The sequence below is a fragment of the Heterocephalus glaber genome, unplaced genomic scaffold (assembly GCF_053883595.1).
Source record: "Heterocephalus glaber isolate CG9 unplaced genomic scaffold, H.glaber_assembly_v1.0 deba00000331, whole genome shotgun sequence".
NCBI lineage: Eukaryota > Metazoa > Chordata > Mammalia > Rodentia > Bathyergidae > Heterocephalus > Heterocephalus glaber.
Window position 1 is genome coordinate 55,765,229 of NW_028258142.1, and position 27,664 is coordinate 55,792,892.

The 27,664-nt window shown below is 43.2% G+C and overlaps 2 protein-coding genes and 1 pseudogene across 20 annotated transcripts in view; 2 read left to right on the forward strand and 1 right to left on the reverse strand.

The window, feature by feature from the left end:
- The window catches only part of Osbpl1a (oxysterol binding protein like 1A), a 198,608-nt gene extending 195,881 nt beyond the window's left edge, over positions 1–2,727 (forward strand). For all 14 annotated transcript variants that reach the window (XM_087189608.1, XM_021265138.2, XM_087189620.1 and 11 more), the window contains one exon: positions 1,555–2,727. In XM_087189608.1, the coding sequence (XP_087045734.1) occupies positions 1,555–1,657 (103 nt within the window). In that variant the 3' untranslated portion in view covers positions 1,658–2,727. The remainder of the gene's footprint in view (positions 1–1,554) is intronic.
- Positions 1,902–27,571, reverse strand: Cabyr (calcium binding tyrosine phosphorylation regulated). 6 transcript variants are annotated; one of them, XM_004853147.3, is made up of 6 exons: positions 27,017–27,204; positions 24,706–24,878; positions 24,553–24,606; positions 6,998–7,345; positions 3,584–4,184; positions 1,902–3,019 (listed from the first exon to the last, which is right to left on the reverse strand). In XM_004853147.3, exons 2-5 carry the CDS (start codon positions 24,851–24,853, stop codon positions 3,589–3,591), a joined length of 1,146 nt encoding a protein of 381 aa, XP_004853204.2. In that variant the 5' UTR covers positions 24,854–24,878; positions 27,017–27,204; the 3' UTR covers positions 1,902–3,019; positions 3,584–3,588. The 6 variants fall into 6 exon arrangements, with proteins under 6 accessions (XP_004853204.2, XP_087045814.1, XP_087045808.1 ...); XM_087189688.1 differs by lacking the exons at positions 3,584–4,184; positions 27,017–27,204 and adding an exon at positions 27,395–27,571 and having other exon boundaries at positions 2,861–3,019; positions 6,150–7,345; XM_087189682.1 differs by lacking the exon at positions 3,584–4,184 and having other exon boundaries at positions 2,861–3,019; positions 6,150–7,345; positions 27,113–27,247.
- On the forward strand, positions 16,944–21,142 carry LOC101706387 (U3 small nucleolar RNA-associated protein 18 homolog pseudogene; annotated as a pseudogene).
- Positions 27,572–27,664: the final 93 nt, after the last annotated feature.

A 27,664-nucleotide genomic window follows, 5' to 3' on the forward strand; every position in this document is an offset into this window, starting at 1 on the left:
ATATTTGAGAAAGACTAATGAACTGGATTGTTCTTGGGGAAAAGGCCATGTTGTCACAGCAGCACCAGGCTTTCCAGACATGCAGGTGCTCACAGTGAGAACAGGAACCCTGCATCAGCCCATCACTTGGGGTATACCTTCCAGTGCAGTGTTCTCGCTGAACTGTCCCTGAGAACAGATGGCCCTCAAAGGTAGGCTTGCAGTCAGTCTTTGGAGAGCTTTGTCTCAGAGCTGCCAGTGTGGACAAGAGCATTCTTTGCCATTAAACCATTTTATAAACTGTCTTGGAAACGCTGAGACTGGACTCATAGTTTGGATTGCCTTGCTTCTAATTTGCCTGCTTCTCTGATATGCCTAACTTGGCTAAGGCTACTGAAGTTTGACTCTTGAAACTTAAGGTAGTATAACTATACATTTCACATTCGACAAAAAATTCTAATTTTGGTTATTGATTCCTCAGGCACCCTACTAATATATCCAAAATCTGAATGGCCCTAATCATTTTCATTTAAATTACACTTCTAATTAGAAAAAAAAATCCCCAAAGGTAATGAATAATTTATGTAATATTCTCAAAAATTTAGTTGAGTGGACATTCACTGTATGAGCCTTCAAAAAATTAACCAAATATCAAGCCACCTTCTTCAATGTCTTTATTCTTGCTGTAATGATAACAGTAACATTAGACAGAGGTTGATTAAACAAATCTAACCTCTTGTTAAATATTTTTAGAAGCAATTTATTTGGACAAAATGGCAAAGATACAGAAAGGTCCTTATCACAAATGTTATTCTGAAAACCCTTATTTAGAAAATGTGACATGAATTTAACTGTAAACCTTTTGAAGTAATTTTGCATTTGTTACCTTACGGAAAGTTGGTGCTGTGGAAAATGGGTCTGCATTTTTTTAGTGGGCAATAAAATGAATAGGGCAGCTTTGTAGAATTAGGACAGGTTAAAATATTCATGCTGGGAGTAACCTAAGAATGTATGTTAGCATTGAGGACATAGAGAGCCAGAAGATTTGGACTAGATTTCTGTAAATTATGTGTAGCGTAGATGTTAAAAAAAATAATGGTCCTTAAAATCAAACCTGCTTGCTCTCGGTTCCTAGCTTGGGCAACTAGCAGTTCCATGACTGCTCTGACATTCATTCAGCTCCTTAGCTGTAGAGTGGAGCCTTGAATTTGGAAGGCACATGCCCCAAAGTAGGCACCTTACATATTGCTGGGGATAGGTATGTTGCAAATGTGTGTTTCTTAATCCTAATTCCTGATTGCTGAAAAGAACGCCTTCTAGTGGAAGATGGAGCTAGAGGACAAACTCATTGGATAAAAACATTGTTTCTAACCATCCTGTTAGAAGTCCTGCTTCTGTGAATCATAACCCCTTTGCAGGTATCTTTACCTACTTTGGAATATTGCTCTCTACACAGTACGTTCCCTAAGGAGAAAACATACCGCTTCCTCACTTCTTTGGCAAGTGCTCACAGATATACCCTGTGATTTCAAACTGTGTCCCCAGTAGTAAATCTTGTCCTTTCTTTTTACACAGGTGGTTCCATCAGGGCCCAAACCCCTACAATGGAGCACAGGACTGGATTTACTCTGGCAGCTACTGGGACAGAAACTACTTTAATTTGCCTGACATTTATTAAAATGCAGACAAGTCAGGGTGTTTGGCTAACCTACAAATAAGTCTTAAACCTATGTTTTTAAATATTTTCCTTGGTTTCTACTCTTTGAAAAAAAAATCTGCTCATAACTTGCATTTCATCCAACAAGGTAGGACAAATGGTGATACTGGGTGGTGAAAGTCTTAGGAAAAAACGTGTAATAATTTTCCTATCCAGACATGCTTATTTGGAATACTATTTTATAGAGAGGTAAGAAAAACTGCTAAAGATGATTTTTCTGACTGCTAAATGTAACTCTAGCTTTATGGAATTATATAGTAATCCCAGATCAAGTTATTTTGACTATTTTTATGCTGTCATGCTTGAATGTTTTAGATGTAACTTTGACACGTTTAGAATTCTCCTATACAATGTTTGTCTTCAAACATAGAGGCTGTAATTTTGTAAAGAACTAAATTGATAAGATGGTTAATTATCTCAATTTTATCCCTTCCCCTATCCCAAAAGAAAAAAAGGCCTGAATATTCTGAATAGGGATTCCCAATTTGAAAATTCTAAAGAATTAAACTGGCAAAGGTATTTCATATATGTATGTTAGTGCTCTTTACTTTTACAGTTTTCTGTGATCATTGTCATTGAAATGTTTAAACTCCACATGTTTGAACTGCAAATATGTATAAAATCTAGCATTTCAGATGCCCTAGAAATAGATTTTAATTACCATCATTACATAATGACGAACCTTTTTAAATGCTTCAACTTCCAGTGGCTACTGCCACCTGAGAGTTTAAGCTGCACTCATGTATGTATTGTAAGTATCAAACTATGTAAAGGGAGGTCTTGTGCATTTTAAGTTTGTAAGGTACCTGTGTACTTAAAATATGTATGGAGACCTACTGTACAGTAGCTTTGCCCCTTTAATTGGGGTATATTAATCTTACAGTATTTATCCACCCAAACCCCAGACTGAGATATTGCTCTGAGGAGGGGCTGTAGGTAGCTGCCAGTAAATTAATTGCTGTCTTGAAGTTAAGTGTTATAATGAAATAATCTACCTGATGCTAAATAAAGGCTTTAGAATGCTCCAAAAACGTGATCTTTTGAAAAATTTCAAATGTACAAATGCTGCCACTTCAATACAGTTTTGCAGAGAGGCTGTTCTCATTCTTTCTGAATGCCAAATGCAGGTATCAGGTTAGGAATTCCTGGCTGGATAACTTGTACCTAGATCTGCTCTTCACAAATCTGGAAAATATTTTAAGACATTTGTGTTCAGTAAAATAAGCACATACACAGGGTTTAATGCTTGCGGGAAGTTTAGTGATATATTATGCTTGGTGGCCGGCTGCACCTTGACCGATGACTCGGCGTCATTTTCACCATCTGTTAGGAATAATATATACAATTAAATTGTTTAAATAAGTGGAAGGTCAGAATTCCAAGGTTCATGCTCATCCTGTTCTAAGCTCTTAGTTACCTGTGCTTTTTACACTTTCATGCCCCAAATACATATGGACAGAAAAGGCCTGCAACGTGTAGGTTCCATGCTCTGCTCACCCTACTGTCGTTCAGTACATTCAGTACTGAAAAATTCCAGTTGTCATTTTAACTCTCCAGTGTATCTACTGAGTGTGCCATATATAATCCCTATAGTACCAACTCTTTTCTTGCTCTCCAGGAGCAATCTCCAGATGATCTTGTCCTTTTAAAAATCCATCTCCTCTTAGAATCTACCACATACTCAAAAGGTGGCAGGGTTGCTTGGTTCACATATTCAGGCATACTTAATTTGATGGGTTGTCTCCAACTGCCTACTAGTCACTAATAAATGCCCAACTCATTTTATCGCTTCAGTGTTTTAAAATGTCTGTCTCTAGATTGACACATCAAAATGCTGAGAACTCAAGTATATTAAGGCCCTGTATTATGGTAGGAAAATTTACCTACCAGATTTAAGGTTCTGCTCTGCGAACATGGGCACTGGTCACAGTAATCTCTCCAGCAATACTGTAACTTCCAAAAGGAGTATGTTTGTCACCAGATTCTGAACCTTTTTTAGCTACGTCTTCTACTGGGAAAGCAACAGAAAGAAAAACTGGGCTTTGTGGCCTGGGGCCATCGTGTCCACTTGTGGGAGGACTAGCATTCTGGGGACTCCGGGTGTGTTTCTGGAATTTCTGGTCTGCAGCAACAGCAATAGGTACATGTACGATAGCGTATCTCTTCACACCATCTGACTGTGAGACAACAGTGTGTCCAGGAAGAGATTTCCAATCCTGTGCTTCCTGAACATTTGAGCCCACTAAAACAAAAGGTGGGCGACTGGTCTTGCTGTCATCTGTCATCACGTAAGGAGAAGTAATTTTTGGTGAATTCTGCAGAAACTGTGGATCCTTAGAATTAGATAAATAGAGGGTTGCTTGGGCGAAAGGCCCAGGTGCAGGTGGCGGTGATGGGCAGCTTTGTTGATTCTTATCAGTTAGACAATAAAGAGTCCACGTGTTATTAGAATATGGTGGTGGTTGTCTTGCTTTGCTTGTTGCTATTGCTATAAAAAAAATTGCAGGTATTAAAGGTTCGGTCTCTGTATCAGGTGTTATGCACAATCTCTGTGAAAATTTTTTTTTACATATAAACAAACAGCTGTAGTAATATGTGCCATAAAGCATGCTATAGAGAGAGCTAAGTAAATTATGTCTGGCAATGTGAAAGATGAGTGATTCTGAACAGTAGGAAGAGGAGGACAGTGCTGTGATAGCAAATGGCAGGAACCACCAGAGTTGTGGCTCAGGGAGCAAATTTCATTCTAAGTGCTGTTTCCAGGTTCTTGAACTTTAGACATGACCTCCACAGGATCCTCAGAGATGAAATGGATAGTCAGCACAATTTTGGCTTCACCAAAAAATCAACTGAGTGTTAGGCCACCAAAATAAGTGTTGATGCATCTACCTAGTGACTGTTTTCTTTCCCAAAGAAGTCAGGTCCTAGATGTTGTCCTGATCACTCACTTCTGGCCCTGCATAGGTACCATTATCTCCCACCACGCATAAAACGTCTCATGATCTAGGACTCAGTACCCCAGAATCTGCTACCTTTTCAGCACAGCTTGAAATCATAGGTCCTACTTGGCAGTGAACAGCTGCTTGTTCCCATGGGGGTTAAGAACAGAGAGGTTTAGATGTGCCATCCATCGATTTTCACCAAGGAATCTACAGTCACATGTGACCTGCCTAATGAAGGCAGGTAATATGGGTGGGACCTAGGGGAAAAGGTCCCTGATGGAGGAATTTGGGCCACTGGGCCATCTATCCCTGGTAAAGCCTTTTTTCTTCCCAGAAAAGAACAAAGAATGCTATGGACGTGAGGCAGTGGCTCTGTTTTCAGCACCCTCAGGTACTTTGAGTTGATCTTTCCTTAATCAGAAAATACATCCAACTCTTCAGGTTTTTTTACATAGGAGTGTTTGAGAACTCAATCCTAGTTTTCTTGGCTACTGTGCCAAGGACAATTATGTTCTACTTCAGAAACAGTTAAGCACCTGAAAACAGTGACTTAGTCTGACATGCTGCCGAAGCCACAAGGATAATGCCAGCCCCACAGGCTATGCTCCCAGCACTGCCCTCTACCTTTCCAGCTGTCCGAATCCCTGATACACTGCCAGACAGAATTTCTCTTCTAAACACCTGCTTTGGTAATACTTCTTGATCATTCTGGCTTGAGTCAGCGTTGAGTTTCTGCAACAGGAATGGAGGGAGCGGCTCATGCATGTTCCTGTCTGTCCCTAAGGTGTCCAGAGGGAACAGGAGGGTGACCCAAGGGCCATCATCAGATGGAGATCACATCGTGTGTCACAGGAAGAAAAGCAGCAGTTCAGTCTGAGGAGTGTCATGGGAACTGCTTCCACCACGGCCCGTGTGCCTGGCCATCCTGCCTATGACTGCCCTGCTCTCAGTGGGACAGAACTTCCTCCCCTCTCCATGCAGCTATGACACTGCTCCCTCAGCTGCAGGACGCCCACAAGCAGGAGCAGCTGCTTGAGCCCACACCCCAGCCCTGGCTGCAGAGCTCTCCTGACTGGTACGAAAGCCGTCCAACACACCACCATTTCCTTCACATTTTTAAATGCCACAGCCCAGGTAAATGCAGTGTTGTAGTTTGATTTTACATTCACAAGTGAGAAATGTCAAACTAACACCCTCTAATTGCAGCTTTGCAGTAGGAGTATTCAGATCACATGAATACCGATTTGTACCTGATGACAGGCTCTGATGTTCATAGTATAGTATGTGCAAAAGCATAACACAAAAGTGCTGGAGAACTAGACTTTAGGAATATCACTTTAAAATCACTCCGAGGAGTAAAATCTTCAATACAACAAAGCCTTTTAATAGGTTTGGCATTTAAAACACCACTGAAAACAGACTCTGACCATCCTCCGGGGAGCCTACCTAGACAATGACTTGAAATACAGATGTCACCTGAAATACAACATGTAAATGTCTGAATTTCTTACCTGGCCTCACCAAACCTGTTCAGGTGCTGCTTCCCCTTCTGGTTCAATTTCTGGCTCAGTAAGACCTTCTAGCACAGGAGGGAAGGGGCCACTAGATGATGTTGCAGCCGCCCCTGGGGGCACCGCTTCGGCCTCTGTCTCCTGGGGCTTCTCCTCCTGCCCGGGTTTGTCAAGGTCTGCGGACATGATCTCCACTTCAAGGTGCAGAGACTTTTTGGGACCTGTTTCGATAAGGTCCTCTGCATGCAGGGGTTCTGCAGGTGCCTCCGGCTGACCTTGCAAACAGGAGTCAGAGTGCAGCAGTACTATAGCTTCTACCTCCACATGGACTAAGGGCTGGTAATTTGTCTTCTCCACCTCTGCAAATTTTACAGACTCTACAGATTTTTTGCACATGCCTGAGGCCATCTCGTATACTACAAGTTTGGGACTACCTGGTGGTGACTGCTGCTTTTCAGGAACAGGGGTTCGCTTAACATAGACAACTTCTTCAGTGACAGGCGCATTGTTATATATAGATGATATGCGAAGGGCTGATGTGACCGGGGTGTCAGCCTGCAAAGGGGCCTTAGGAGCTTGATCATAAACAGGAGGGTGGTGTTCGTCCTGCAAGGGGACTGAGGAAGGTGTGGATGGTTCAGCCTCATAGTCTTTAGCTTTAGGACCCACATCTACCTGCACAGATGCTTGGCTTACAACCTGCACCTCTCTGGGGCACCCCAGAGGGGCAGCCACCACTTCTTCAGCAACCTCTGCACTCAGCACCTCCTCGGTAAAAATGGGCATACTGGTCGCCATGTCCACCATTAATACATCAGATTCATGAGAATGAGTAGATGCAACATTACCTAGCATCTGAGCGGCAAGCTGAGCCAGGTCAGCAGGAACATAAGCGAACTCTGCCGAGACGGGTGCTGGAGATGGCGATGGGGCTGGGCTGGTGGCCTTGGGGGTGGCCGGTTTGGAAGAAGGACCATGAGCTGCTTCAGCCTTCTCCTCAGGCTGTCGGTGCTCAGCACGGTCTAACGGAAACTGGGTGCTTTTGTTGATGAATTGTGGCCCAGCAATATTGTCCTCCTCCGTGTCTGTGCATTTTTCCATCTGTGTAGATTCTTGGAAGACCTTAGATGTTCCTTCGGATTCCTTTATACGTACTAGTTTCTTCTCCAGTATCATTCCTTCTGACCATTTCTGTACTAAAAATCACAGCCAAATGGGTTAATCAGCATATATTCCCCAGGGTTGTTTTTTTTTTTTTGGTAGTGGGAATCGAACTTGGGACCTTGCACTTGTGAGGCAGGTGCCCGCACCACTGAGCTAAATCCCCGGCCCTCCTCAAAGTATTTTAAAGAAAGCAGTGGGAGTTTGAGCATTCAAATATCAGTATGTACAGATTTCTGCTTCATTTTCCAATATCCATGTTTTTGTGCAGGTAATGAAACTTTCTTGGCCTTACCAACTAAGATCCTCAGTTCATTTGCTTAGAAGTAAGTGACCATAAACATCACGGTGGAAAAACTATAATCCATACTAGCCTAAGCTGGTCACCACCAAGGGAAAGACCGTAATTTTTTTTCGTAAAAACACGGAATTCTGTTCCTAGAAAAAAAGAAAACTGAAAACCACCATGGAAAAAGCTGTTAATCCAGAATCCATATAAAGCAAGTAGGAAAAAACAAAAGTCCAACTTAGGCAGTAAATGAAATCTCCAGCTGGCATCACAGCTTAGGAATCCCTTAAGAAAGAGTACGAAGTTTAACTCAGTGAACTGACGAGCTGGAACACCACAGGAGTTTTGCATCATGAGTGTCATCGACCTAAAAGTGGCAGCATCTGACAAGGATCACACTGACCCAGATAGCAAGCAAAGAGAGAGCACTGAGAGCAAGGGTGGACTCTGAATCCTCAGGCCCGAGGGAAACCCCTGCAGCTTGGAGGTCAAGAAGAGCTGGAGAACCACTGTAAAATCACTCTCCCATACACCTGACCAGTCCACAAAGGTTTCACGTCTGCTTACTGAGAAGTTTCTTCTGGCGAAAGATTTCTCTAATACCTGGAATCTGCAGGAAAGTCGAATTGGCTTTACAAGAATGTGTTTGGTTCAAGTCAAAACTTTGGTGATATGTTTTCATAGGCTCAACTGCTTCCCAGAGAACGGAGTCCTGCAAGCCTCACTCCACTTCGCCTACTAGTTTCCTGAAAATACTGTTCAATTAAGGTGTCTCATTCTGGACATGAACACCAAATGCTTGGATACAGAGAAAAGTTTTTTAAAAAAGGCTATGTGTACTCTTAGCTACCTTGTTTAGAACAAGAACCTCATTTTTCTAACCGTCTCTTCAGGACTTCCCACTTTAACTGTCAATCCATATGACTGAATGTAAGGCGTAGCTAAGGATAGATCAAGATGGGACCTCTTGTACATTACATTCACCAGGGAAGACAGCACGGATACACAAAGTTAAAAAAGCACAACTGCTAAAGAGACTTGGAGATTGGGAAGAGGAAAAACGTCTTTTAAAAGTGAAGGATTGCTTTTATGCTTATGATACACAAAGCTACAAAAATATTTTCATTATAAAAATAAAGCTAGATAAGTCACAAAAGAGAGCTGAGGTGCTAAGGTACTGATTTCCCAAAAGAAACGAGCCCTAAAAGAGAAAGGACACAAGAACTATCTCAGCTATGCCTCAGCCTGCAGACACAAGGCTGCGGAAGGGTAGGACATCAAGTGTCAGCTGACACCCTGATGTACTGATAAAGGCCAGATGTGGCCTAGAAGGTCAGTCCAAAACAGCCTGGGACTTGGAGTTCACTGTTTTCCCCTCAGACTCCCATTTTCCCGTGTAAGAGAGGGTTCTGCCCTACTCCTGGGGCAGATACCTGAGACCCTGGCCCAGAGCCAAGGCTCAGGCTGCTATGTGAAAGCAGGCATGAACACTGAGAAAGGCTACCCCCAAGGTCGAGGCCCACAAAGCCAGCCTCGCCCTAGTGGGCCCAGACCTCTGGGGAGCCTTGGGCCCCCCTTAGCAGCCAGCACTAATAAGAGGCAGCAGGTTGCCACCAGCCAAGGGGCCCGAGGAGACACAGGACCCTGGGGAACAGCTGGCAGAGGAGCTTAAAGATGACAGACATCCTCTGGTCCAACCCCAGCTTGTGACCCCAGAAGGCCTCACAGCCCTCTGTGGACAAGCTGGAGGTCTTGGAGCAAAGATAATGAAGCAGCAGCAAAGCCCAGGGCTGACTGGCTTCCCCGTGCCACCTAAGGCATCCCTGATTCTACTTTCCCTTGTAACAGGGGTGGTGAACCTGTGGCACTCATGCTGCACCGTGCTGTTTGTATCATTGAAAGCTCTGAAAGGTTCACCACCACTGTCCTAGGCCATGCACAGGACCTACGGGACATGGTGCTTGTGCGCCAAGATTTGGGGGCTTTGGAAAGGTCCACTTGCCCTTTTAAAAGCATCTCCTCACAGCCCTGTCACACGTGGAACTTATCTAGGACATTACCACAAGATTAATATCTGTATGTTTCAGATATTAAAGACAGTATTTTCCTCTCTGGAAAAGTCCCCTATTAAATAAGGACCATTCTGGAAAAAGCAGATCATACATGATTATGTTCGTTTACACTTTCATGAGGGAATTTAGGCCACTGCTTTCTCCCTGCAACTTCTCCACAGTGAAATAGGCAAGAGAGGACCCAGGCTGGGATTTCACAGCTGCATCAGCAGGTCACCTGTTCTGAGCTGCAGCCTCCACATCTGTGAAGTGGAGATTCTAATCCTCCCCTTGGAGTCTTTGTGGAGACTAAATGAAATACTGTGATATACCTGAAAGTGCTCTTCAGGCTTAAGTCACATAAAGATGAGAAATGTCAGCACCCAGTTAAAGATCTGGGAAAGTTTTGAAAATATGATACAAGTTTAAAGTTACAAACCTCAAATATCTTTAATTCAACTTTGATTATAATTAAATTATCAATTTCCAAAACTCAGTGATACGATAGTTTTTTCTTCTATATACAAAAACATGCATGTCATGTAAACTTTTTGAATAGATACGCTTTATAATCTTTAAAAACTGAAGCTGGGTGTGGTGGTACACACCTGCAATCTCAGCACTCTAGGAGGCTGAAGCAGAAGGATCTCAAGTTTGAACCCAGCCCGAGGAACCTAGTGAGACCCAGACCCAGGGATGTGCACCTCAGTGTGATGGGCTTGAGTTCAATCCTCAGTATTGCCAAAGTGAGGAGATGCCTTAAGCTTTTTTTTTTAGTGCTTTTTGAAACTGCAAGAACTATTTTCTTAGAATACAGTACATGATAGAATGTTAGCAAATATCTACATACCAGTTACCATCCATACATACAACATATACGTACAACTGAATTACTATTGATACCTGTTTAAGGTAAAGACCTATAACATTTTAAGGTTTGTTTAAATTCAACAACTCCTGCCTGATTTTTAACCTTGAGATATTGGAGAAAAATATTTCTTAAAGTTGTATCCTCGGTAGGTTGCAATAGGTTGGTTTTATCAACGTGAGGAAGATGAACCCACTCCATGCTCGGTGAGCTGGTTCTATTTAGACTAATGACGACAAAACCTGTACAGACTCAGTGTTAGGGACATAACAGAAGACCTTCCTCTTTGTAGAAAGTTTCTTTAATAAAAGGAATCAGACTGATTAAAATTCATTGCAGAATCCTGATTTTCCCATGAAACCAATAAGACAGAGGAAAATTCCAAGCATGCAGTGTTTCTTGGAATAGGTAGAACTCATGCAAAGACTTGGGGTGCTGAGCGCAAAACTCCCAGGGAAGCATAAGGAAAAAGCCACAGCCTGGCACCCACAGGGGAATGTGAGGGGGTCAAAGACCAGCAGAGTAAGCAGCAGCGTGCAACAGGAGCCAGGAGGGCTGGATGAGGGCTGGAGGTAGGGAACTCCAAGAAGAGAGCTTAGTCATGAACTTGGAGTCTAAGAACTTAAAAGAATATCCCAACTGAAATGAGAAAACTAGACACCATGAGTTAAAACACGTGGTCTGGGGCCGGGGATTTAACTCAGTGGTTCCACCTCCTGCCTCACAAGCGCAAGGACCCAAGTTCGATCCCCAGTCCAAAAAACAAAAACACGTCTGTTTCTCTTCACTCCTTTCCCCTTCCATTCATTCTTCACACGTTAACTTCTGTTGCGTTACAGACACTGACAAATGAAAGATGAGTAAGATCTTCTAAAGAGCTCAAGACTGATTAAAGATAGAGGTACATTAGTAGGTGACTATGACAGTGTGGTCAGCACAGTGACTAAAATACAGTAAGTTTGAGGTACGGTGACTTTTAGGTCAATTTCGTCCCGCTTTGGAAATGAGAAGGGGCAGATGGGAAAGACACTGGTAATTTGGATCATGGCAAGTGGAAAGCAAAGATGGAACGGCCACTTCTGGGAAAACAGCCATGAGGCATATCCTAGGTCACTTTCTCCATGCCATGTCCATTTGCCTTCTCTTTCCTGTCACACTGATCTGGGCCATGTGCATCAATATCAGGTATGGCGTGACATCTCTGGCTTATACCCTCTCTGCTGGGTTTATTTCTATCCCTTTCCTTCCTCTCCCTCCTCCCCTGTCCTCTATATATCCCACCACCTCACCACACACAACTTTTACCCAAACCTCTTCTCGCAACTTCATTTAAGGAAAAAGAATTAAATCAAAGTGGGTAGAATAGCAGTCATTTCTCCTATTAATTCCTAAGAGGATCCTAACTAGGTCTGAGGCAGCAACTTACCCGGCCCCAGGTGATAAACCAGTAATGGCAGAGTGGTAACCCCTTCCCCCGAAAGCATAAAGGTAGAGGGGTATTTTTAATTGTCTCAGAACCTGGGAGGCATTCTTGGTAGTAGAAAGCCAAGATGAAGGAAGCTAGATGTCCAGCACACATAGGAGATTCCCACACAAAGCTCTGTCCAAGACGGCAACAGAGGGCCTGGGGAGCAGTACAAGCCCACGGCAGCTAGGTCGGTTCCGACCCCTTACTAGAGCCTTCATCGCCTTCCCATGGCCCTTGGGCCACAAGTGGAATTCTGCCAGAGGACTGGCAAGAATTTTCCTTTTTTATGAAAGGAACAAGGGTCAGTGGTGCCAGCCACTCTCTTTCCTGATGGGAGCAAAGGTGTAACACCTGGAGTAGTGAAGGGACGGATGAAGCGTGCTAAGAATCAGCATCATACCCACACCCAGTGCTGATGTATTAGGGTTACTGCAACAGCAGCAGAATGAACCCCACTTCCCGAGACCACGTTTTCTTCAAGTCACTGTTAGCTAATTTACTGTTCCTTGCAGCTGAATCCTAAGTGATCTAGGGTATAAATTAGAAGCAGTAAAGAAACACATCACAATATCTTTTCACTATTTTTTTCGGTACCGGGGATCGAACTCAGGCCCTTGTGCTTGCCAGGCAGGCACAGTGCCACTGAGCTACATCCCCGGCCCTAAGACTCTTATAGTACTCTTTATTCACCAAGTACTTCTTGCATTAAAATTTAGGACAACAAGATAATACATCTTATTTTAAAAACAAAATTTACTGCCCATAACAATCTGGCTGTGTCCCATACCTCCTCTTTTTTGTGTAGAGTAAGGATAGCTACTGAGAGGAGGATTACCATCATTTTGGATTTTCTGTATCACAATCATGTCATCTATAAATAGTTTTACATTGCATACTTTTTGTCCTATTGCACTGACTAGAATCTATAGTACAAACATAGAGATGGTGATATTATTTTTGTCCTGGTCCTAATCCTGAGGGAGAGGGCCTGAATATTCACTAGGAACTGAGTATGTTTAAGTTTATCATGTACACACATTACCAGGTGTAGGGAGTTTCCTTGTATTCAGATTGTTTATAAACTTCTTTAAAAGTATTTCTTGTTGAGCAGGTCTCATGGCAGTGGATTCTCTCAGTGTTTAGCCAACTTGATAATGTTTATACTTTCATTTTTAAAAGCATATTTTCTCTGGGAATGTATCTGTTCTACTTTGGCAGTCTTTATGGCACCTTAAAGATGTCATTCTGTTGTCTTTTGGCCTCTCCAGTTTCCATCAAGAAATAGCTATTTGTCTTATTGTTCCTCTGAAAGTAATGTGTGCTTTTACCCATCTCCACTTGTGAGTTTATCTTTTTCAGTTGTTTGCCTATATATATATCTATCTCTAAGTGTGGTTTTTTCTTTGTATTTATCCTGCTTTGGGTTCACCAGATCTCTTCAGTATCTTTCAGACTTCTCAGCCATTATTCTTTCAAATACTTCTTTTCCACTCAGTCTCTTTTCTTCCCCTACAATGCCAGTTACACATCTTAGACCCTCTGACAGTGTCCCATATGTGTCTTATATACTCTGTCCCATCCTTTGTCACTCCTTTAGTATGGTGGGTGTCTGTTGGCCTGCTTTTAAGTTTCCCAATTCTGTCTTCTGCCAGTAAACACATCTAGAAAGTTTTTAGTTTGTAGTTATGGAACAACAACTTGTTTTCTTAGTTTCTACAATAACTATAGATTCTAACAATGTTGAGGTTCTCTATCTTTCCATCTATTTTTCCAGCTTCTCAAGACATTAACCCATAGTTCTTTTCAGTCCTCGCGTCATAATATCTGGATCTTCTCTGCGCCTTCTTCTAGTAGTGTTTTATGTTTATGATTAGTTGTTTCTTCCTTTTTTTTTTTTTTTGTGGTACTGGGGATCAAACTCGGGACCTTGCGCTTGTGAGGCAGGTGGCGGCACCAGTGAGCTAAATCCCCTGCCCTAGTAATTTTTAATTGTATGCTGCCCATTGTAAATGACACACTACACTTGCCTTGGGCCGAGCCTGAAGATGGTCCTTCGCCTCCTCCCTACTCCCTTTCTCCTCCATGGATTACATATTATAGACCCTGGATGGCACGCCCCAGGAGACAGTTACATTGTACCTTTCTCCGCTCCTTCCTGCGCATGCCCGGATCATGAAACAATCACGCTACATTCTGCCTAGGCCACATAGGCCACGTTGCACCATTTGCCCCACCTTCTCTTCCTGTTTGCCTTGCACTATAGATAAAAAGCGTGTGGTGCTCCAGGTGGCCATTAGCTCCTGACAAGCTATGGTTCCACCTGGTGCCAAACTTCAAGAATAGTCGTGGGTTTTTCCTTTTTTCTTCATCTCCCACCATTCTCCCCAGCTTTGGACCCTACACTCTGTGGGTGGTGGCATACCCTGGGTTCAGATTGTATTATTTTCTTCCACACATCATTTTGTTTTAATAATGGCAGATCAAATTTGATACTCTGGAGCCTTGGTTTCTTTTGTTATAATAGGCATATTTCACACTCCCAGCACACCTTCTTTATTCCTAGGGTGTGACCTTTTCTGTAGTCTCAACTGAACTAGCAGGGTTTCACATAAGTCTCTTCCTTTTGGCTAGGCCCAAACTGCAAAGCCCCTTCCAACGCTTCTGAAGTCCCTACTCAGGCATTAGTCTCCTACTAACCCTTCTCTGCCAAACCACCTCAACCCTTACTCCACACAAGAGCACGCTTAGGAAATGGACCAAAATACAAGCAATATTCTTCCAGTCCTTCAATGCAAATCCTCCCTCTTTGATATCCTGACACTCAAATCTCAGGCCCACTGGCAACCCCAAACTTCGCCTTTCTTTTCCTCTTCCCAGAGAGACTTCTACTTGCTGCTTGGGTTCTATTTTCCTGCACAAAAATTTGAAAAATGTCCTCAGGGAAAAAGAATGAATATGGGGCTGAATTTCCATGAATCCCGCCTCCCAAGTATATAGGCATTGGAGTTTGTTTTATATCCAGCATTTATGGTTGTTAAGCACAGGAAAATAAGTCCAATATCAACAGCTCTAATACAGCTGAAACTAAAATCTTTCCCCTTCCATTGAATTTCACCTACCATAACATCTGGCAGTTGTCTGGAATTTTAAATACTTGCTAAATCAAATAATGAAGGAGACCTTGACTACATGGGATTTAGGGCCAGGAAGGTAGCTCAGTGGTATAGCACTTGCCTAACCTGCACGAGGCCCTGGGTGTGATTCCCCAGCACTACAAAAAATAAATAAAAATAAAGGGGAAGTTTAAAAAAAAATACACAGAATTTGGAAAGTGGAAAGGAGAGAGAAAGGAACTCCTGGAGGGGGAAGCAGCATGAACCAAAATCAAACTACTTGAAATTACTTTTCACTTTCCTGAGATGACAAAGTGTCAGTGTCTGGCAAATGACATCCCTGAAGGGATGAGAGAGATGACTGGAAAGTAAGAGGCTCTAGTGGTAGAAGCCTTGCATGCAGGCTCTTGTAGAGGGATCAGAATTTACATATGCTGACTTAGACATGCCCAAAAAGCATTTTTCTTTTTTTGGTTCCAGGGATGGAACTCGGGACCTTGCGCTTGTGAGGCAGGTGCCAGAACCAAAGCATTTCTTTACTTTAACTGATCGTACATTAAAACACACATTTTGTGATGGCAGAATTTACTTGATTCTAAAATCTCTCTTGAGTTTTGGAGGCATCACTCCTTTATCAAATGCTCTCCCCCTTCTAAAGAGGGACTCTGAGTGCTGGGTAAGCTCTGGCTCAAATCCAAATGTTCTTTTCTGCGGTTCTCGGTTACCCTGCATAGTGGTGCAACTCAGGTCTCTGTTGGTCTCTGACCTTGTGGTTACTGTTCCAGTGTTTCCAACTTTCTGGAAAGTGTGCTTTGTTTGCTTCCCTCACTCAAGGACTGGCAGAGCTCCTTCCTAACTTGGTCCTCCATAGCATCTAAGGTCTAGCTGCCAATGTTTATCTTATTCTTAGCTTGGATATTATGTCCTGTCCTATGCTGACTTCACCTTTCCAATCTTGATCCCTTGGCCAGTTACTGAGACAATCCAAGAATATCTGGACCCACTCAAAGCCATATCCAGGCCACAAGAAATCAGCAGAATCGTCACAGGCCCATCTGCGAAATGACTTATTTCCAACCACTTGCTTTAGTGCAGGCCTCTCAACAAATATTTATGGAGCATGTGACACAGGATAACTGCCGAGTGGGTGGCGGAAGAGAGCATATGTGGTGCTAATGCAGTGCAACGTGTACCACACAGCTTCTCTGAGCAGCACACACTCTTCCAGACACACCAGGAAGGCAGAGAGCAAGGCTTCCGCTCAGGTTTTAGGAGTTCTGACTCAGGATTCTACCTACTTTCGTCATACCCAGCGGTTTTAGGCTCTACCCACATCCCAGTAATGCAGATCCATTATGAGGGAGGATTTTCCATTTTCCTTTCCTCTACAGCAAGATCCAAGCTTATATAACTTTACCTCTTTCCCTCCTCTATGGCTTACATAAAGTAAAAATCTGATTCTAGTAGCTTTGGCTCTTAAAACTCAGCCCTGAATATTTTAAGACAATCATCTTCTCTCAATAAACAGTCTCTTAAATTCCAAAATGTTAGCTTGCTCACTATGCACTTTGGAAACAATATTGAGTAATTACTTCCCTGCTCTGAGCTGTATTTGTTCCCTGAAGCAAATGAATGCTGCAAAGGGTAGAAATCAACACAGCAAGCAGGAATAATTATGAATTATCTCAAATCCAAGCACACTAAAATTTTTCCAAAACATTCCCACAATACCTGACAAGTTTGGATTTTGTGGACAATAGGGAGCTATAAGAGTTTTTGGATTATAGAAGCTATAAAAGCTAAAAATGAAGATGTTCTTTCATGTCTTGTGTTTTGTCTCCTAGTGTTCCTGACCTCATCTTGGCAACCTGGCTTGCTGTCTCAGCTTTCCTGGCTGGCTGGCTGCTTCCCATATTTCTGGTCCTAGTCTGACACTTGAACCTGAATTCTTGACCATACCATTTGTTCAATGATTTATGTGGCCTTCTTTAATACCTTCCTGCTGGCTTGAACCACCAGCAATACAAGCATAACTCTCCAATCAGGTGGCTTAATTTTATTAGTAAAAAGACTGATAAAAGTGATTAGATCATTTGTACAAGCTGCCTGATGGGAACGTTATCCATGTACCACCTGAAGTTCAAGCCACCTGCCAGCAAGACGTAAGAATTACGGCCCCGCTGTGAACATGTTAAACGATTCCCCAGTTGATTAATCTTATCACAATGGAAAAGCATAAAGGACCAGAGTCTCTCTCCCATTACCACCAAATAATGAAAAAATGTTCTAGTTTTAATGAAATTATCTCCTTGGTACAAATTATCACCACTCTGCCTAAGCAAATACAAGACTTCAAGAAATAAAGGGCTGGCCTGCGTTTCTTCTCAAACCCAACGATGCCGCCCGAACGGAGGAGCCGAACGAAACCGGACCGGAGAGCTGGTGCGAGACCAGGCCTGAAGACCCAAATGAAGCCGGACCGGAGATCCAGAGCGGGGACGGGCGGGCTGCCCTGAAAAGCTGCCCCTTCATCCCAGCGGACACCACCGGCCCGGCCGAACGCGGCGGCCGCAGCACTCGAGTGGCGGTGGCGGCGGCGGCGGCGGCGGCGGCGGCAGAGGACGAGAAACGGCTCCGGCAGCGGCACCGCCTGACGCTGGAGGAGGACAAACCGGCCATGGAGCGGTATCTGGAGGAGCTGGTCTTCGGCGATGTCGAGGCCAACGAGGACGCGCGGCTGCGGGGCGCGCGGGTTCAGGTACATGAAGACTCGGATGACTCAGAAGTGGAAAATGAAGCAAAAGATAATTTTCCCCCTCAAAAGAAGCCGGTTTGGGTGGATGAGGAAGATGAAGATGAGGAAATGGTTGCCATGAGGAACAACCGGTTTCGGAAAGATAGGAAAAAATGCCAGCGAAAGTAAGCTTTCAAAAGAGAAGCTTCAGGAGAGACTTAAAGAAGAATTCCAGCACACCATGGGGGGAGCACCTGCCTGGGCAGAGACGGGTAAGCGGAAAACATCTTCGGATGATGAAAGTGAAGAGGATGAAGATGATTTGTTGCCAAGGACTGGGAATTTCTTGTCCACATCAGCTTCTCTTCCACAAGGAATCTTGAAGATGAAGAACTGCCAGCATGCCAATGCCGAGCGGCCGGCCACGGCTCAGATCTCGTCGGTCCAGTCCCATCCCTGTGCCCAGGTTGTGATGGTTGCTGGCTTAGATAATGCCTTTTCACTGTTTCAGGTTGATGGCAAAACATCCTAAAATCCAGAGCATCTATCTGGAAAAGTTTCCAATCTTTACGGCTTTAGTGTTAATGGAGAACAGGTTTTAGCTACAAGCACTCACAGTAAAGTTCTTTACGTCTATGATATGCTAGCTGGGAAGTTAATTCCTGTGCATCAAGTGAGAGGTTTGAAAGAAAGAATAGTGAGGAGCTTTGAACTCTCCCCAGATGGGTCCTTCTTGCTCATCAACGGCATTGCTGGCTATTCTCATTTGCTGTCAATGAAGACGAAAGAGCTGATTGGAAGCATGAAGATTAATGGAAGGGTTTCAGCGTCCACATTCACTTTGGATAGCAAGAAAATATACACCTATTCCGGGGATGGGGAAGTTTATGTTTGGGACGTGAACTCTAGGAAGTGCCTGAACAGATTTGTTAATGAAGGCAGTTTATGTGGATTAAGCATTGCTGCATCAAGGAATGGACAGTATGTGGCGTGTGGTTCTGGTTGTGGAGTGGTAAATATATACAATCAAGATTCTTGTCTCCAAGAAACAAACCCAAAGCCAATAAAAGCTATAATGAACTTGGGTTACTGGTGTTACATCTCTGGCCTTCAATCCTACTACAGAAATATTGGCAATTGCTTCAGAAAAAATGAAAGAAGCAGTCAGATTGGTTCATCTTCCATCCTGTACAGTATTTTCTAACTTTCCAGTTGTGAAAAAGAAGAATATTTCTCATGTCCATTCCATGGATTTTTCTCCCAGAGGTGGCTACTTTGCTTTGGGTAATGAGAAAGGCAAGGCCCTGATGTATAGGTCGCACCATTACGCAGACTTCTAAAGGAATTATGTAAAATCCAGTTGAGCCACAGAGGAAGCCTGTCCTAGTATTTCTTCTCCGAAACTCTCTGGAATGTGTGATGATGTGTGGATAATGATTTGTGGAGGCAGCTGTGCTATAGTTAATAGCACTGTCAATAAACACATGGTAGCTTTTGTTGGAAAAATAAATAAATAAAGGGCTATTGAGACACAGTACTTATCATTGTTCATGAATCAGGATAGCCATCCTTGAAAAAGTGGCCAGGCAAGTTGCAGTATGGAGCCAAAGCCTCATGATCTTGACTATGGATTGGCCTAACACAAGTGTGTCCTCATTTGTGTACACATGGGCAGCTACCAGTATGTATAACCAACCATACAAATAAAGCATAACAGGAAATTTGGTTTAGGAGTTAACTCCAGATAACTTAATACAAGTAAACAGCTTAAGATAATATTTAACGGTATGCATACCTGCTATGGTGGCACACAGGAATTGAAATTGGGCCCAATGATCAGCATCAATTCATAACTACGTAATTATTACTATATAGCCAAACCAAGAAATATCCAGGATGAGTTAGAAAAGTAAATTAAGGAGCAGGTGGGATTGACTGGGGGGGGAGGTGCTCTTTGATGGTACTGGAGATCGACCTCTTGGCCTTGTGCATGGTAAGCACATGCTGTACCACTGAGCTATACCTCTGACCCCAGAGTTTGGCCTGGATTTTTTTTCAAAAGAGGTGAGTACCTCTGTTCCTGTCTTGAAGGCCAACACTAGAAACAATACAATCTGGCTTAGCTGGGTGGGAGATAAGGAGAAACTAACATCCCTCTTCACCGAGGAGTGAAAAGACCAGAATTAGCACCTTTGCCCTCTGGGTTACACAAAAAAAGGTGACAAGGTAGAAAGAAGTGAAATAGTGAGAGATGATGAGGAAAAGGGACCACATTCCTCCTGAATCACTCCCTGACTTCAATAAGGTTTTGCCAGAGGGATCCTAGGATATTGCTTATTTTATAGTATGAAAAACGTAAGTAGAAGTTATTTATTCCCAAGCCTCTTGAGTACAACTGCAATGATATCACCTACCTCATAACATTTAGTTAATTGACAGGACTTAAGTGCCTAGAACAAAACAGTTTTTCAATAAATGTTAATTCCATTCTTTTCTTCCTTCTTTTCCTAACATATACTAAGTGGTGAGATTTAAGTGAAATGATTCTTTTGTTTTAAAACATCACCTGAGTTTTCAATCTCATCAATTTAGGGTTAGGATGAATGAAGAAACTATTATGAGAAGACTGAGACATGGGTATCTTTCACTGATTCCTATGTGTCCTTACTGAGACAAAATACCTGTATTCAAAGTTAAAGGGGAAAAAGTCTATTTGGCTTACAGTTCATAGGGGTTTCAGTCCATAATGGGCTGGCTCCAAGGCAGGGTGGCTGGGGCAACAGTTCCTGGCAGTGGAAGACAGCAAAAGCAACAAAAGACTTGAACAGCATCTTCCTGCCCCTTTTACTTTTATTCAGACTACTTAGGGCTGGCAGCACTCATGCCCTTAACCCTAGTGCCCTCGGGCCTAGCCCCACCGTACATCAATCACACACTCCAGATTCGGCCACCTCTGAGAAAGCATGAGGCTTTGGGGGAGACATCTAAATACAAGCCACAAAAATCTGCTTAATCAAACTTCAAGAAAAAAAAAAAAGGAAGGTCCAAGAAAGTTTCATGGCCTGAGCCACTTTGGTAATGGGCTTACATGGTGAAAGGCCACAAGGACAGCCCTGGACAGTGCCAGGAACCATCCTAAAGACACTAGGCTCTGGGAAATGTGTGGAAAGATGAGATGACAGAAAAGTGACAAGGTTGCTACTGTGCCTAGTTCTTCCTCCATCACCTGACTATGCATGAAATTTGGAAGCAAAGGGACAGATGGGTAAACACTTCTGACCCTCAGTGAGAGCTACCAAAAGTGGTGCTTTCTAAGAAAAATCTCAGAATGAAGTGTACAGCTGAAACAAATGACATGTGTGCAGGGCGGGTCTTATCCCCCCACACAACTGCAGGCAACAGGCAGCAATGCTTCTTGGCAGCAAGCTAACCAATTTGGGAAGAACTTTGGAGAACACTACATCCCCACTCTGAATGCTCTTATGCAACTCATACATGTACACATCAGGGAGACTGGGGGCAACTAGGGGTGACAGCTCTTGCCCAGGGCACCAGTTCTAATAGCTGGTTCCATCTTTAGGCCCATCTTGCCTCATGGTGAAGAGACTGAAATTCTAGAGTAAGGGTCAGCTGATAGTCCTCAAAGAATGGTTCATTTCCACATTTTGCAAGTCACTCAAAGTCTGCAAGTAGTACAGGTACTATATCCATATGTAAAACTAGAACACACAAGTGTTACACATGTATTATACTTGGGGGGGGGGTTGTTTTTTTGGTACCAGGGATCGAACTCAGGACCTTGCGCTTACGAGGCAGGCGCCGGAACCACTGAGCTACATCCCCGGCCCTTATACTTGTTTTATTGTGCAAAACTGAGCAACCATGCAGCCAAGTTTACTTGGAGCTCCCACAGGAACATCAGGTAGGGAATTAAAGCAGTCAGAAGACAGGAGCACGCCACTCCAGAGAGGAAAAGGCCTACCATGTGGGAACCTATGGTGCCTGTATATCCTGATAGTCCGTCTCTAGCCCTGAATGATGCTTCCTGAAAGCAGGTGCACTCATGCAGTCTCTATGATAGGACTTAAGTTAGTGAGTACTGTTTGTCTACTAAGACATTTAGGAGGAAGATAAAAAGAAACACAGATGTGTGAGCCAAACTGGTATTAGCAACACTGAACTTTCTATTTTCTGCTCATTACCCTCATGTTACCTTCCCATCATCCCAGTAAGGGAGAACCAGCAATGTTCATTTCCAGTCTTTCTACAACCGTAGTGTGTGAGCCTGCTTTCAGGATTATCTATATGTATGTCCAGCTCTTTGATATCTCTGAGGACAAAAGCTGCAGTGTCTCCTATCCCTTTCTTCCATCAAAAGTGTGGCTGCTGCAGTAATTTTCTGAATTTTGAATCCTGGGATTAAATACCCTAACCTATCTGGACCAAAATCTCCATTTATTTAGTACACTTGCTAAATTGAATGGTGGATAAATTCTTCAGTAAACAAATTCAACCAAAAGCTACTGGTTAATTATCTCCCACTATACAGATTCATTGACTATGTCAACATTTTACAAACAGCAAGCCTGCACATTCCTCATACTGTCAAGAACAGAAAACAAATAATAACAACCCGCCTACCTGGGAAACCAAGCACACAGGGAATGGAAGGGTGGTTAATGTTCTTGGTTTTTACCATCAGCAGCAGAACAGAAAAACGCAAGTCCCAGGCCTGTTGTCCAGTGAGCTGAAAATGCCACCAGTCCCCACAGGGAAGCAGCCAGACTAGAAGAGATTCCTGAACCATGGCATTTCATTCTCTGTCCCTTCAAATGCTGCCCTTTGCTGTTCTTAATCCTGCTTTCTGCTGTAGTGTCTTTTCCACTACAGACCAAACCCTTACGATCTTTATATTTTCTTAGGTCCTTCTACCACTATAGTTATCTATTAATATCACAAAAGTGACAGAATATAAAATTGGCTGATAACTCACAAGTTCTTCCTTTTGTTTTCTCTATGATCATTCTAAAATCTTGGTCAACCAATATGGTAAGAATTATTTAGTTATGTCCCACACTGGCCATTAGTCTTCACTTTACCTCCTCATAAAATTCTGTGAAAAGTTTGTCATGCCATTCTTTTAGACATGTATTCTTGTCCTGGGGTTTGACCATTAAATCCTCTTCTGCTTATAATGATTTCCCCAATTTTTCATTAAACTCAACATTTTCCTATCTCTACTCCTCCAACATTTTCATTGCTCCTGTTGATTCAGTTTCATGCTGTCTTGCTCACATAAGATGGACATTTATGCATATACACAAAACCCGATTTCCTTCTAAGCAGATATTATATGCCACTATGTCACATGCACAAAACACAACTTCCTTTTTTTTTGTATATCCTTTTATTGGTACATTTTAGGTGTACAATATAATGACATTCATCCTTGGAGATATGCACCTCTACATACTCTCTTGGTTCTTGTGTTTTCCCCATTCCCCTGCCCTCCCTTCAACCCCTCCATCCCTCCCTATTTACAAAGACTTTGTTTCCATTTTTTCATTTTCTCATATTAATTCCATTCCCTTCTCTCCTTTCCCCTACCCCTCCCACTTCCCCCTCCCCTTTTCCCCTTTTCTTCCTATTTCACATTGTCTATTATATCTTTTAGTCTTTATTTACACTTTCAGTTTCTCACACTAGAGAAACTATTCAGTATTTACACATGTGTGTCCTGTACAACTTCCTTCCAAGATATGTAGGTGGAGAGCACTGTTCTACAAAAACTGACCTATTCGGGGCCAGGATTTAGCTCAGTGGCACCATGGCTGCCTCCTAAGCGCAAGGTCCTGAGTTCCATCCCTGGTGCAAAAAAAACAAAACAAAACAAAAAAAAAAACCATGAAACAAAACTGACCTATTCAGAGACTTTCCTGGAGCAGAAAATATGGTCAGAGACATCGAATCAATTTGTTCTCCAGACTGACTGAGGGGAACCGTGGGGGTATGTGTGTGTGATAAGTCTTCCAAGAAGAGTATTGAGTATCTCTTGTCTGAAACCCCTGGAACCTAACACGTCTCAAATCTAAGAGATTTAGGGTTTGTGAATATTTGCATAGTCTTTATTGGCTGAGTATCCCTCATCTAAAAATTTTAAAATGTGAAATGCTCCAAACTCCCACACTTTCCGAGAATTGTGTCTGTGCCCATTTTGGATTTTAAAGCCCTTTGGAGCTTTTCAAATTAGGGATGCTTAACCTATACAACTTTACTAGGTAAGTCTTTATACTGTGAAATGTAATTCTTTTAAATTTCACCATACTTCCCCACAGATGGGCAGATTAAAAAGAGTCTGAGGCACAGTTTATATAACCTGGTCAAAGAATTCATGAACATTCATTGTACCAAATGGCAGACTTAAGGGCCAGGAATTTAACTCAGTGGTACTGGCACCTGCCTGGCAAGGTCCCAAGTTTGATCCCTGGTACTGGGAAATAAATAAACAAACAGATTTAGAATCTTCCAAAATGGTAGCTCCTAGTTTTTTAAACTGATTTAATCAAAACAAAGCACTGGTGTGATTATTTATACATAAAATATTAGTGTGACTGTTCAAATAAAACACTTGTTTCCATCAGTCTTAAATTTGGATCCTAGCACTTTTGCAGTAACTTAAAACTAACATTATTAAAACAGGCACTACTTGTGGTACTCACCTTTAATCTGATGGAATTGTTTAACCAGATCTTTTATATCCAGAGAAGCATTCCCTGAAAAATAAATACACAAATTAAATACAGATACATAAAATTTTCAACTTAAAATGCTGTTTTGAAGCAACAAATATATAATCAAAAGCAGTAACAAACCTTCTCTAAACACTGCAAGTTCTTTAAAATAAACTGCTGCAAACTGGGTGATGTTTGATGGATTGGTTTTGAGAATAGCTCTGCTAACTCCCTCAAGCAGAGTCTTGAGGCCATTGGGTATGACAAGTCTGGATTTTGAAGAAATCATTTTGGCAGGATGTCTGTAATCTCACCTGTAATGAAGAAAAACAAAACCTTATATATAGTATACTAATTTTCTATTAAAATACTTCTTATGCATTACTGTGGTTTCCAAGAACAAATCTACTTTTAAAATTAGCCAGATGTGGTGGTGCACACTTGTAACCAATCCCAGGACTCAGGAAGGCGCCATGAGTTCACGGTCAGCCTGAGCTAATCAGTTCAAGGGTAGCCTGAACTACATAGAGAGACCCTGTCTTAAACTAAAATAAAATTAGCTTTAATTCTAATCTCCAGGTATTTTAGTAAAATTTGTTAATTCTTGACAGTATGGGAAAAATCCATTACCAACTGCCTACTATGTACAGATAAGCAATACTGTATAGTAATAGTAAAAATAATCCATAGAGAAAGTCCTGCCAGAACTCCCAGGATAATATGAAAAACAAAGAACAAAAAAGACAACAAAGACCAAATGAAACATGTTTCTGTAAAATAGCCAGTGGATATTCTGTAAACTAACATCTGAAGAAAAATTAAGCTCATGTATGTTTCTAAATAGCTGCACTAGGACTGGTTTTTCTGTACAGAGTTACAAAACAGTATTTTCACAAGAAAGTGACTTTCCCTTCATTTTTCTAAATAGATTCCCTGACATGTTCATCTTTATACGTTTTTGGCTTCAATTTTTATTGTTATCATTCATCAAAGTATGTTATCGTCCCTGGTTTATTATGCCACTCACCACCATCTGTGCCTCTTTCTTGTCTCAAAACCCTTTTTACCCTCTGCCCTCATTATCCCATCTCCTCCTCCTCTTGCCCTTCTAAGTGCTACCAAGAGCATTACACAGTCAAAGCAGTAATTCTCAGAGGTGCAGAGGTTGTCGATCTTACACTGTGTATGTTCTCATTCTAAAATTTTATTTACGAAGGCTTGTAAGTACACATAATGAAAATTTTAACATAAGGGAAAATTAGGTAAAAGATGAAGCTAAGGGAGAGGTGTGCACCTCAGTGCAAACCATAGGTCCTTCACTTTGTCAGAGACCCAAGAAACTATCACAGATAGGAAACAGGTAAATGGCTCAGGCTTCCCGAGGATTAGGAAAAAACAAAAACAAACAAACGAGTTGCTTGGAAGAATCACAGCTGCTCTGGATACTGAGACCCAGGAGAAACTTCTCCCACGGGACTCTGTAAAGAGCAGAATAGTGTGACATAATGAACCTTGGACTTAACAACATCCCTACAGTGCACAGAATAACGAGTTTCATAGGGCTCAGTGGCACGATTTAGTTACAGCAATTATACAAAGGGGCAACTTCTAATAAAAAGCAACTAATGTGCCACAGAAAAGTGTTGAATATTTAAAAGGACACTTGATCTTCCCAAAGGTCAGGACAAACCCGTATTGGCCAGAGCAAACCCTTTGAGAACTAGGGGTACTGGATTCCTTAGTGGAAATGTACACCAGAGTATCGTTCATCGGGAATTTTACTGAGGTAAGTCGTCTTTTAAAAACAGAGCCCATGTAGCAGGCTCACCTGCGCGCGCACACACACAGGCTGGGATAATAAGTGCTGAAGGCGCCCCTTAAGTAGGCAACTAGCAGTCGGGGCTATCAACTGCGCTGAGCGCGCCACGGCCGCGACTCTGACTCCGACTCCGACTCCGCGGCGCTTGCCTAACACTCCTGCAGGGCTCATCCCTCACGATGCGGAGCCGACCTCATCCGGGCAAGGACGGGACCAGGGAAGCAGCTCCTAGGAAGAACTGTCCCGACCGAGTATGGGGTGACACCGAGGAACGGCTCCAATGGGTAAAATGCGGCCCCAAATTCAACTCCCGAGGTCTGTCAGAGTGACGGCTTAGTGACTCCCCGCCAACGTCTCCTTTCGAGAGAATACCTGTCAGAGGTGAACGGTCCCCATGACCCGACCGCGGGGTACCGGGTTGAGCAAAGGGCTTCTGGACCACAGAGGTCGGAAGCAGCACACGCCACGCCCTCTCTAAAGACCCCGGGGTCGGGGTGCCCTCGGGGATGTGTGTTTTGCCCTTTGGTTTCTGTGTGCGGGAAGAGGACCGTGAAGGATGGGGGACGCAGCGAGCCGAATTCCCGTCCACCTTACAGGGCGGGCGTCCCACAGCCTCCCAGCCCGGCAACCCACCCCGGCAACCTCCGCCTCCCCGACGCTTGAGACTTGGTCCGCCTCGTCCACCGCACGAGACACGCCAAGGGCTTGACTCCAGAGCGCCAGGCGGACCTTTTCTCCAGACTCGCCGCACCTTCTTTCCGGCTAGGATTTACAGATACTCCTCGCTGACCCCTCACCAGCGCCTCCTGGAAGTCCGTGAGCTGGTGGGGCCTTTTATAGCCCTGGGAACGCCACGGTGTGCGTCAGAAAGCTCCGCCCCTCACGGGCCGCCATGTGAGGAGGCGGGGTCACAGAACTCCAGCCAATAGGGAAGACGGACGGAACAATGGCCAGAACTGGAAGGGCGTGAGGGAAGTCCTTTGTGCACTGAGGGAAAGTGACATTTCTTACCTTTGGTCGGTCCAGTTGAAGAGCTGGTTTGGAAGGAAAGAGCAATAAATCGGTGGCAGTTCTGTCACTATCTGTCCGTTCCACACACTCCTTGCCCTTAAATTACCCTTAGGCTGCCTCCTGAAAATTTTCTGCCACAGCGCACACAACACTTGGCACTTTTTCTTGAGAAACTCGCTTGTGGAATGAGTTGGGTATTAAACCTGAAACTTTGTTTCTAATACGAAGGATCAGGGACCATCTGTCCCCACCAAGTCATACCGTCGGTAA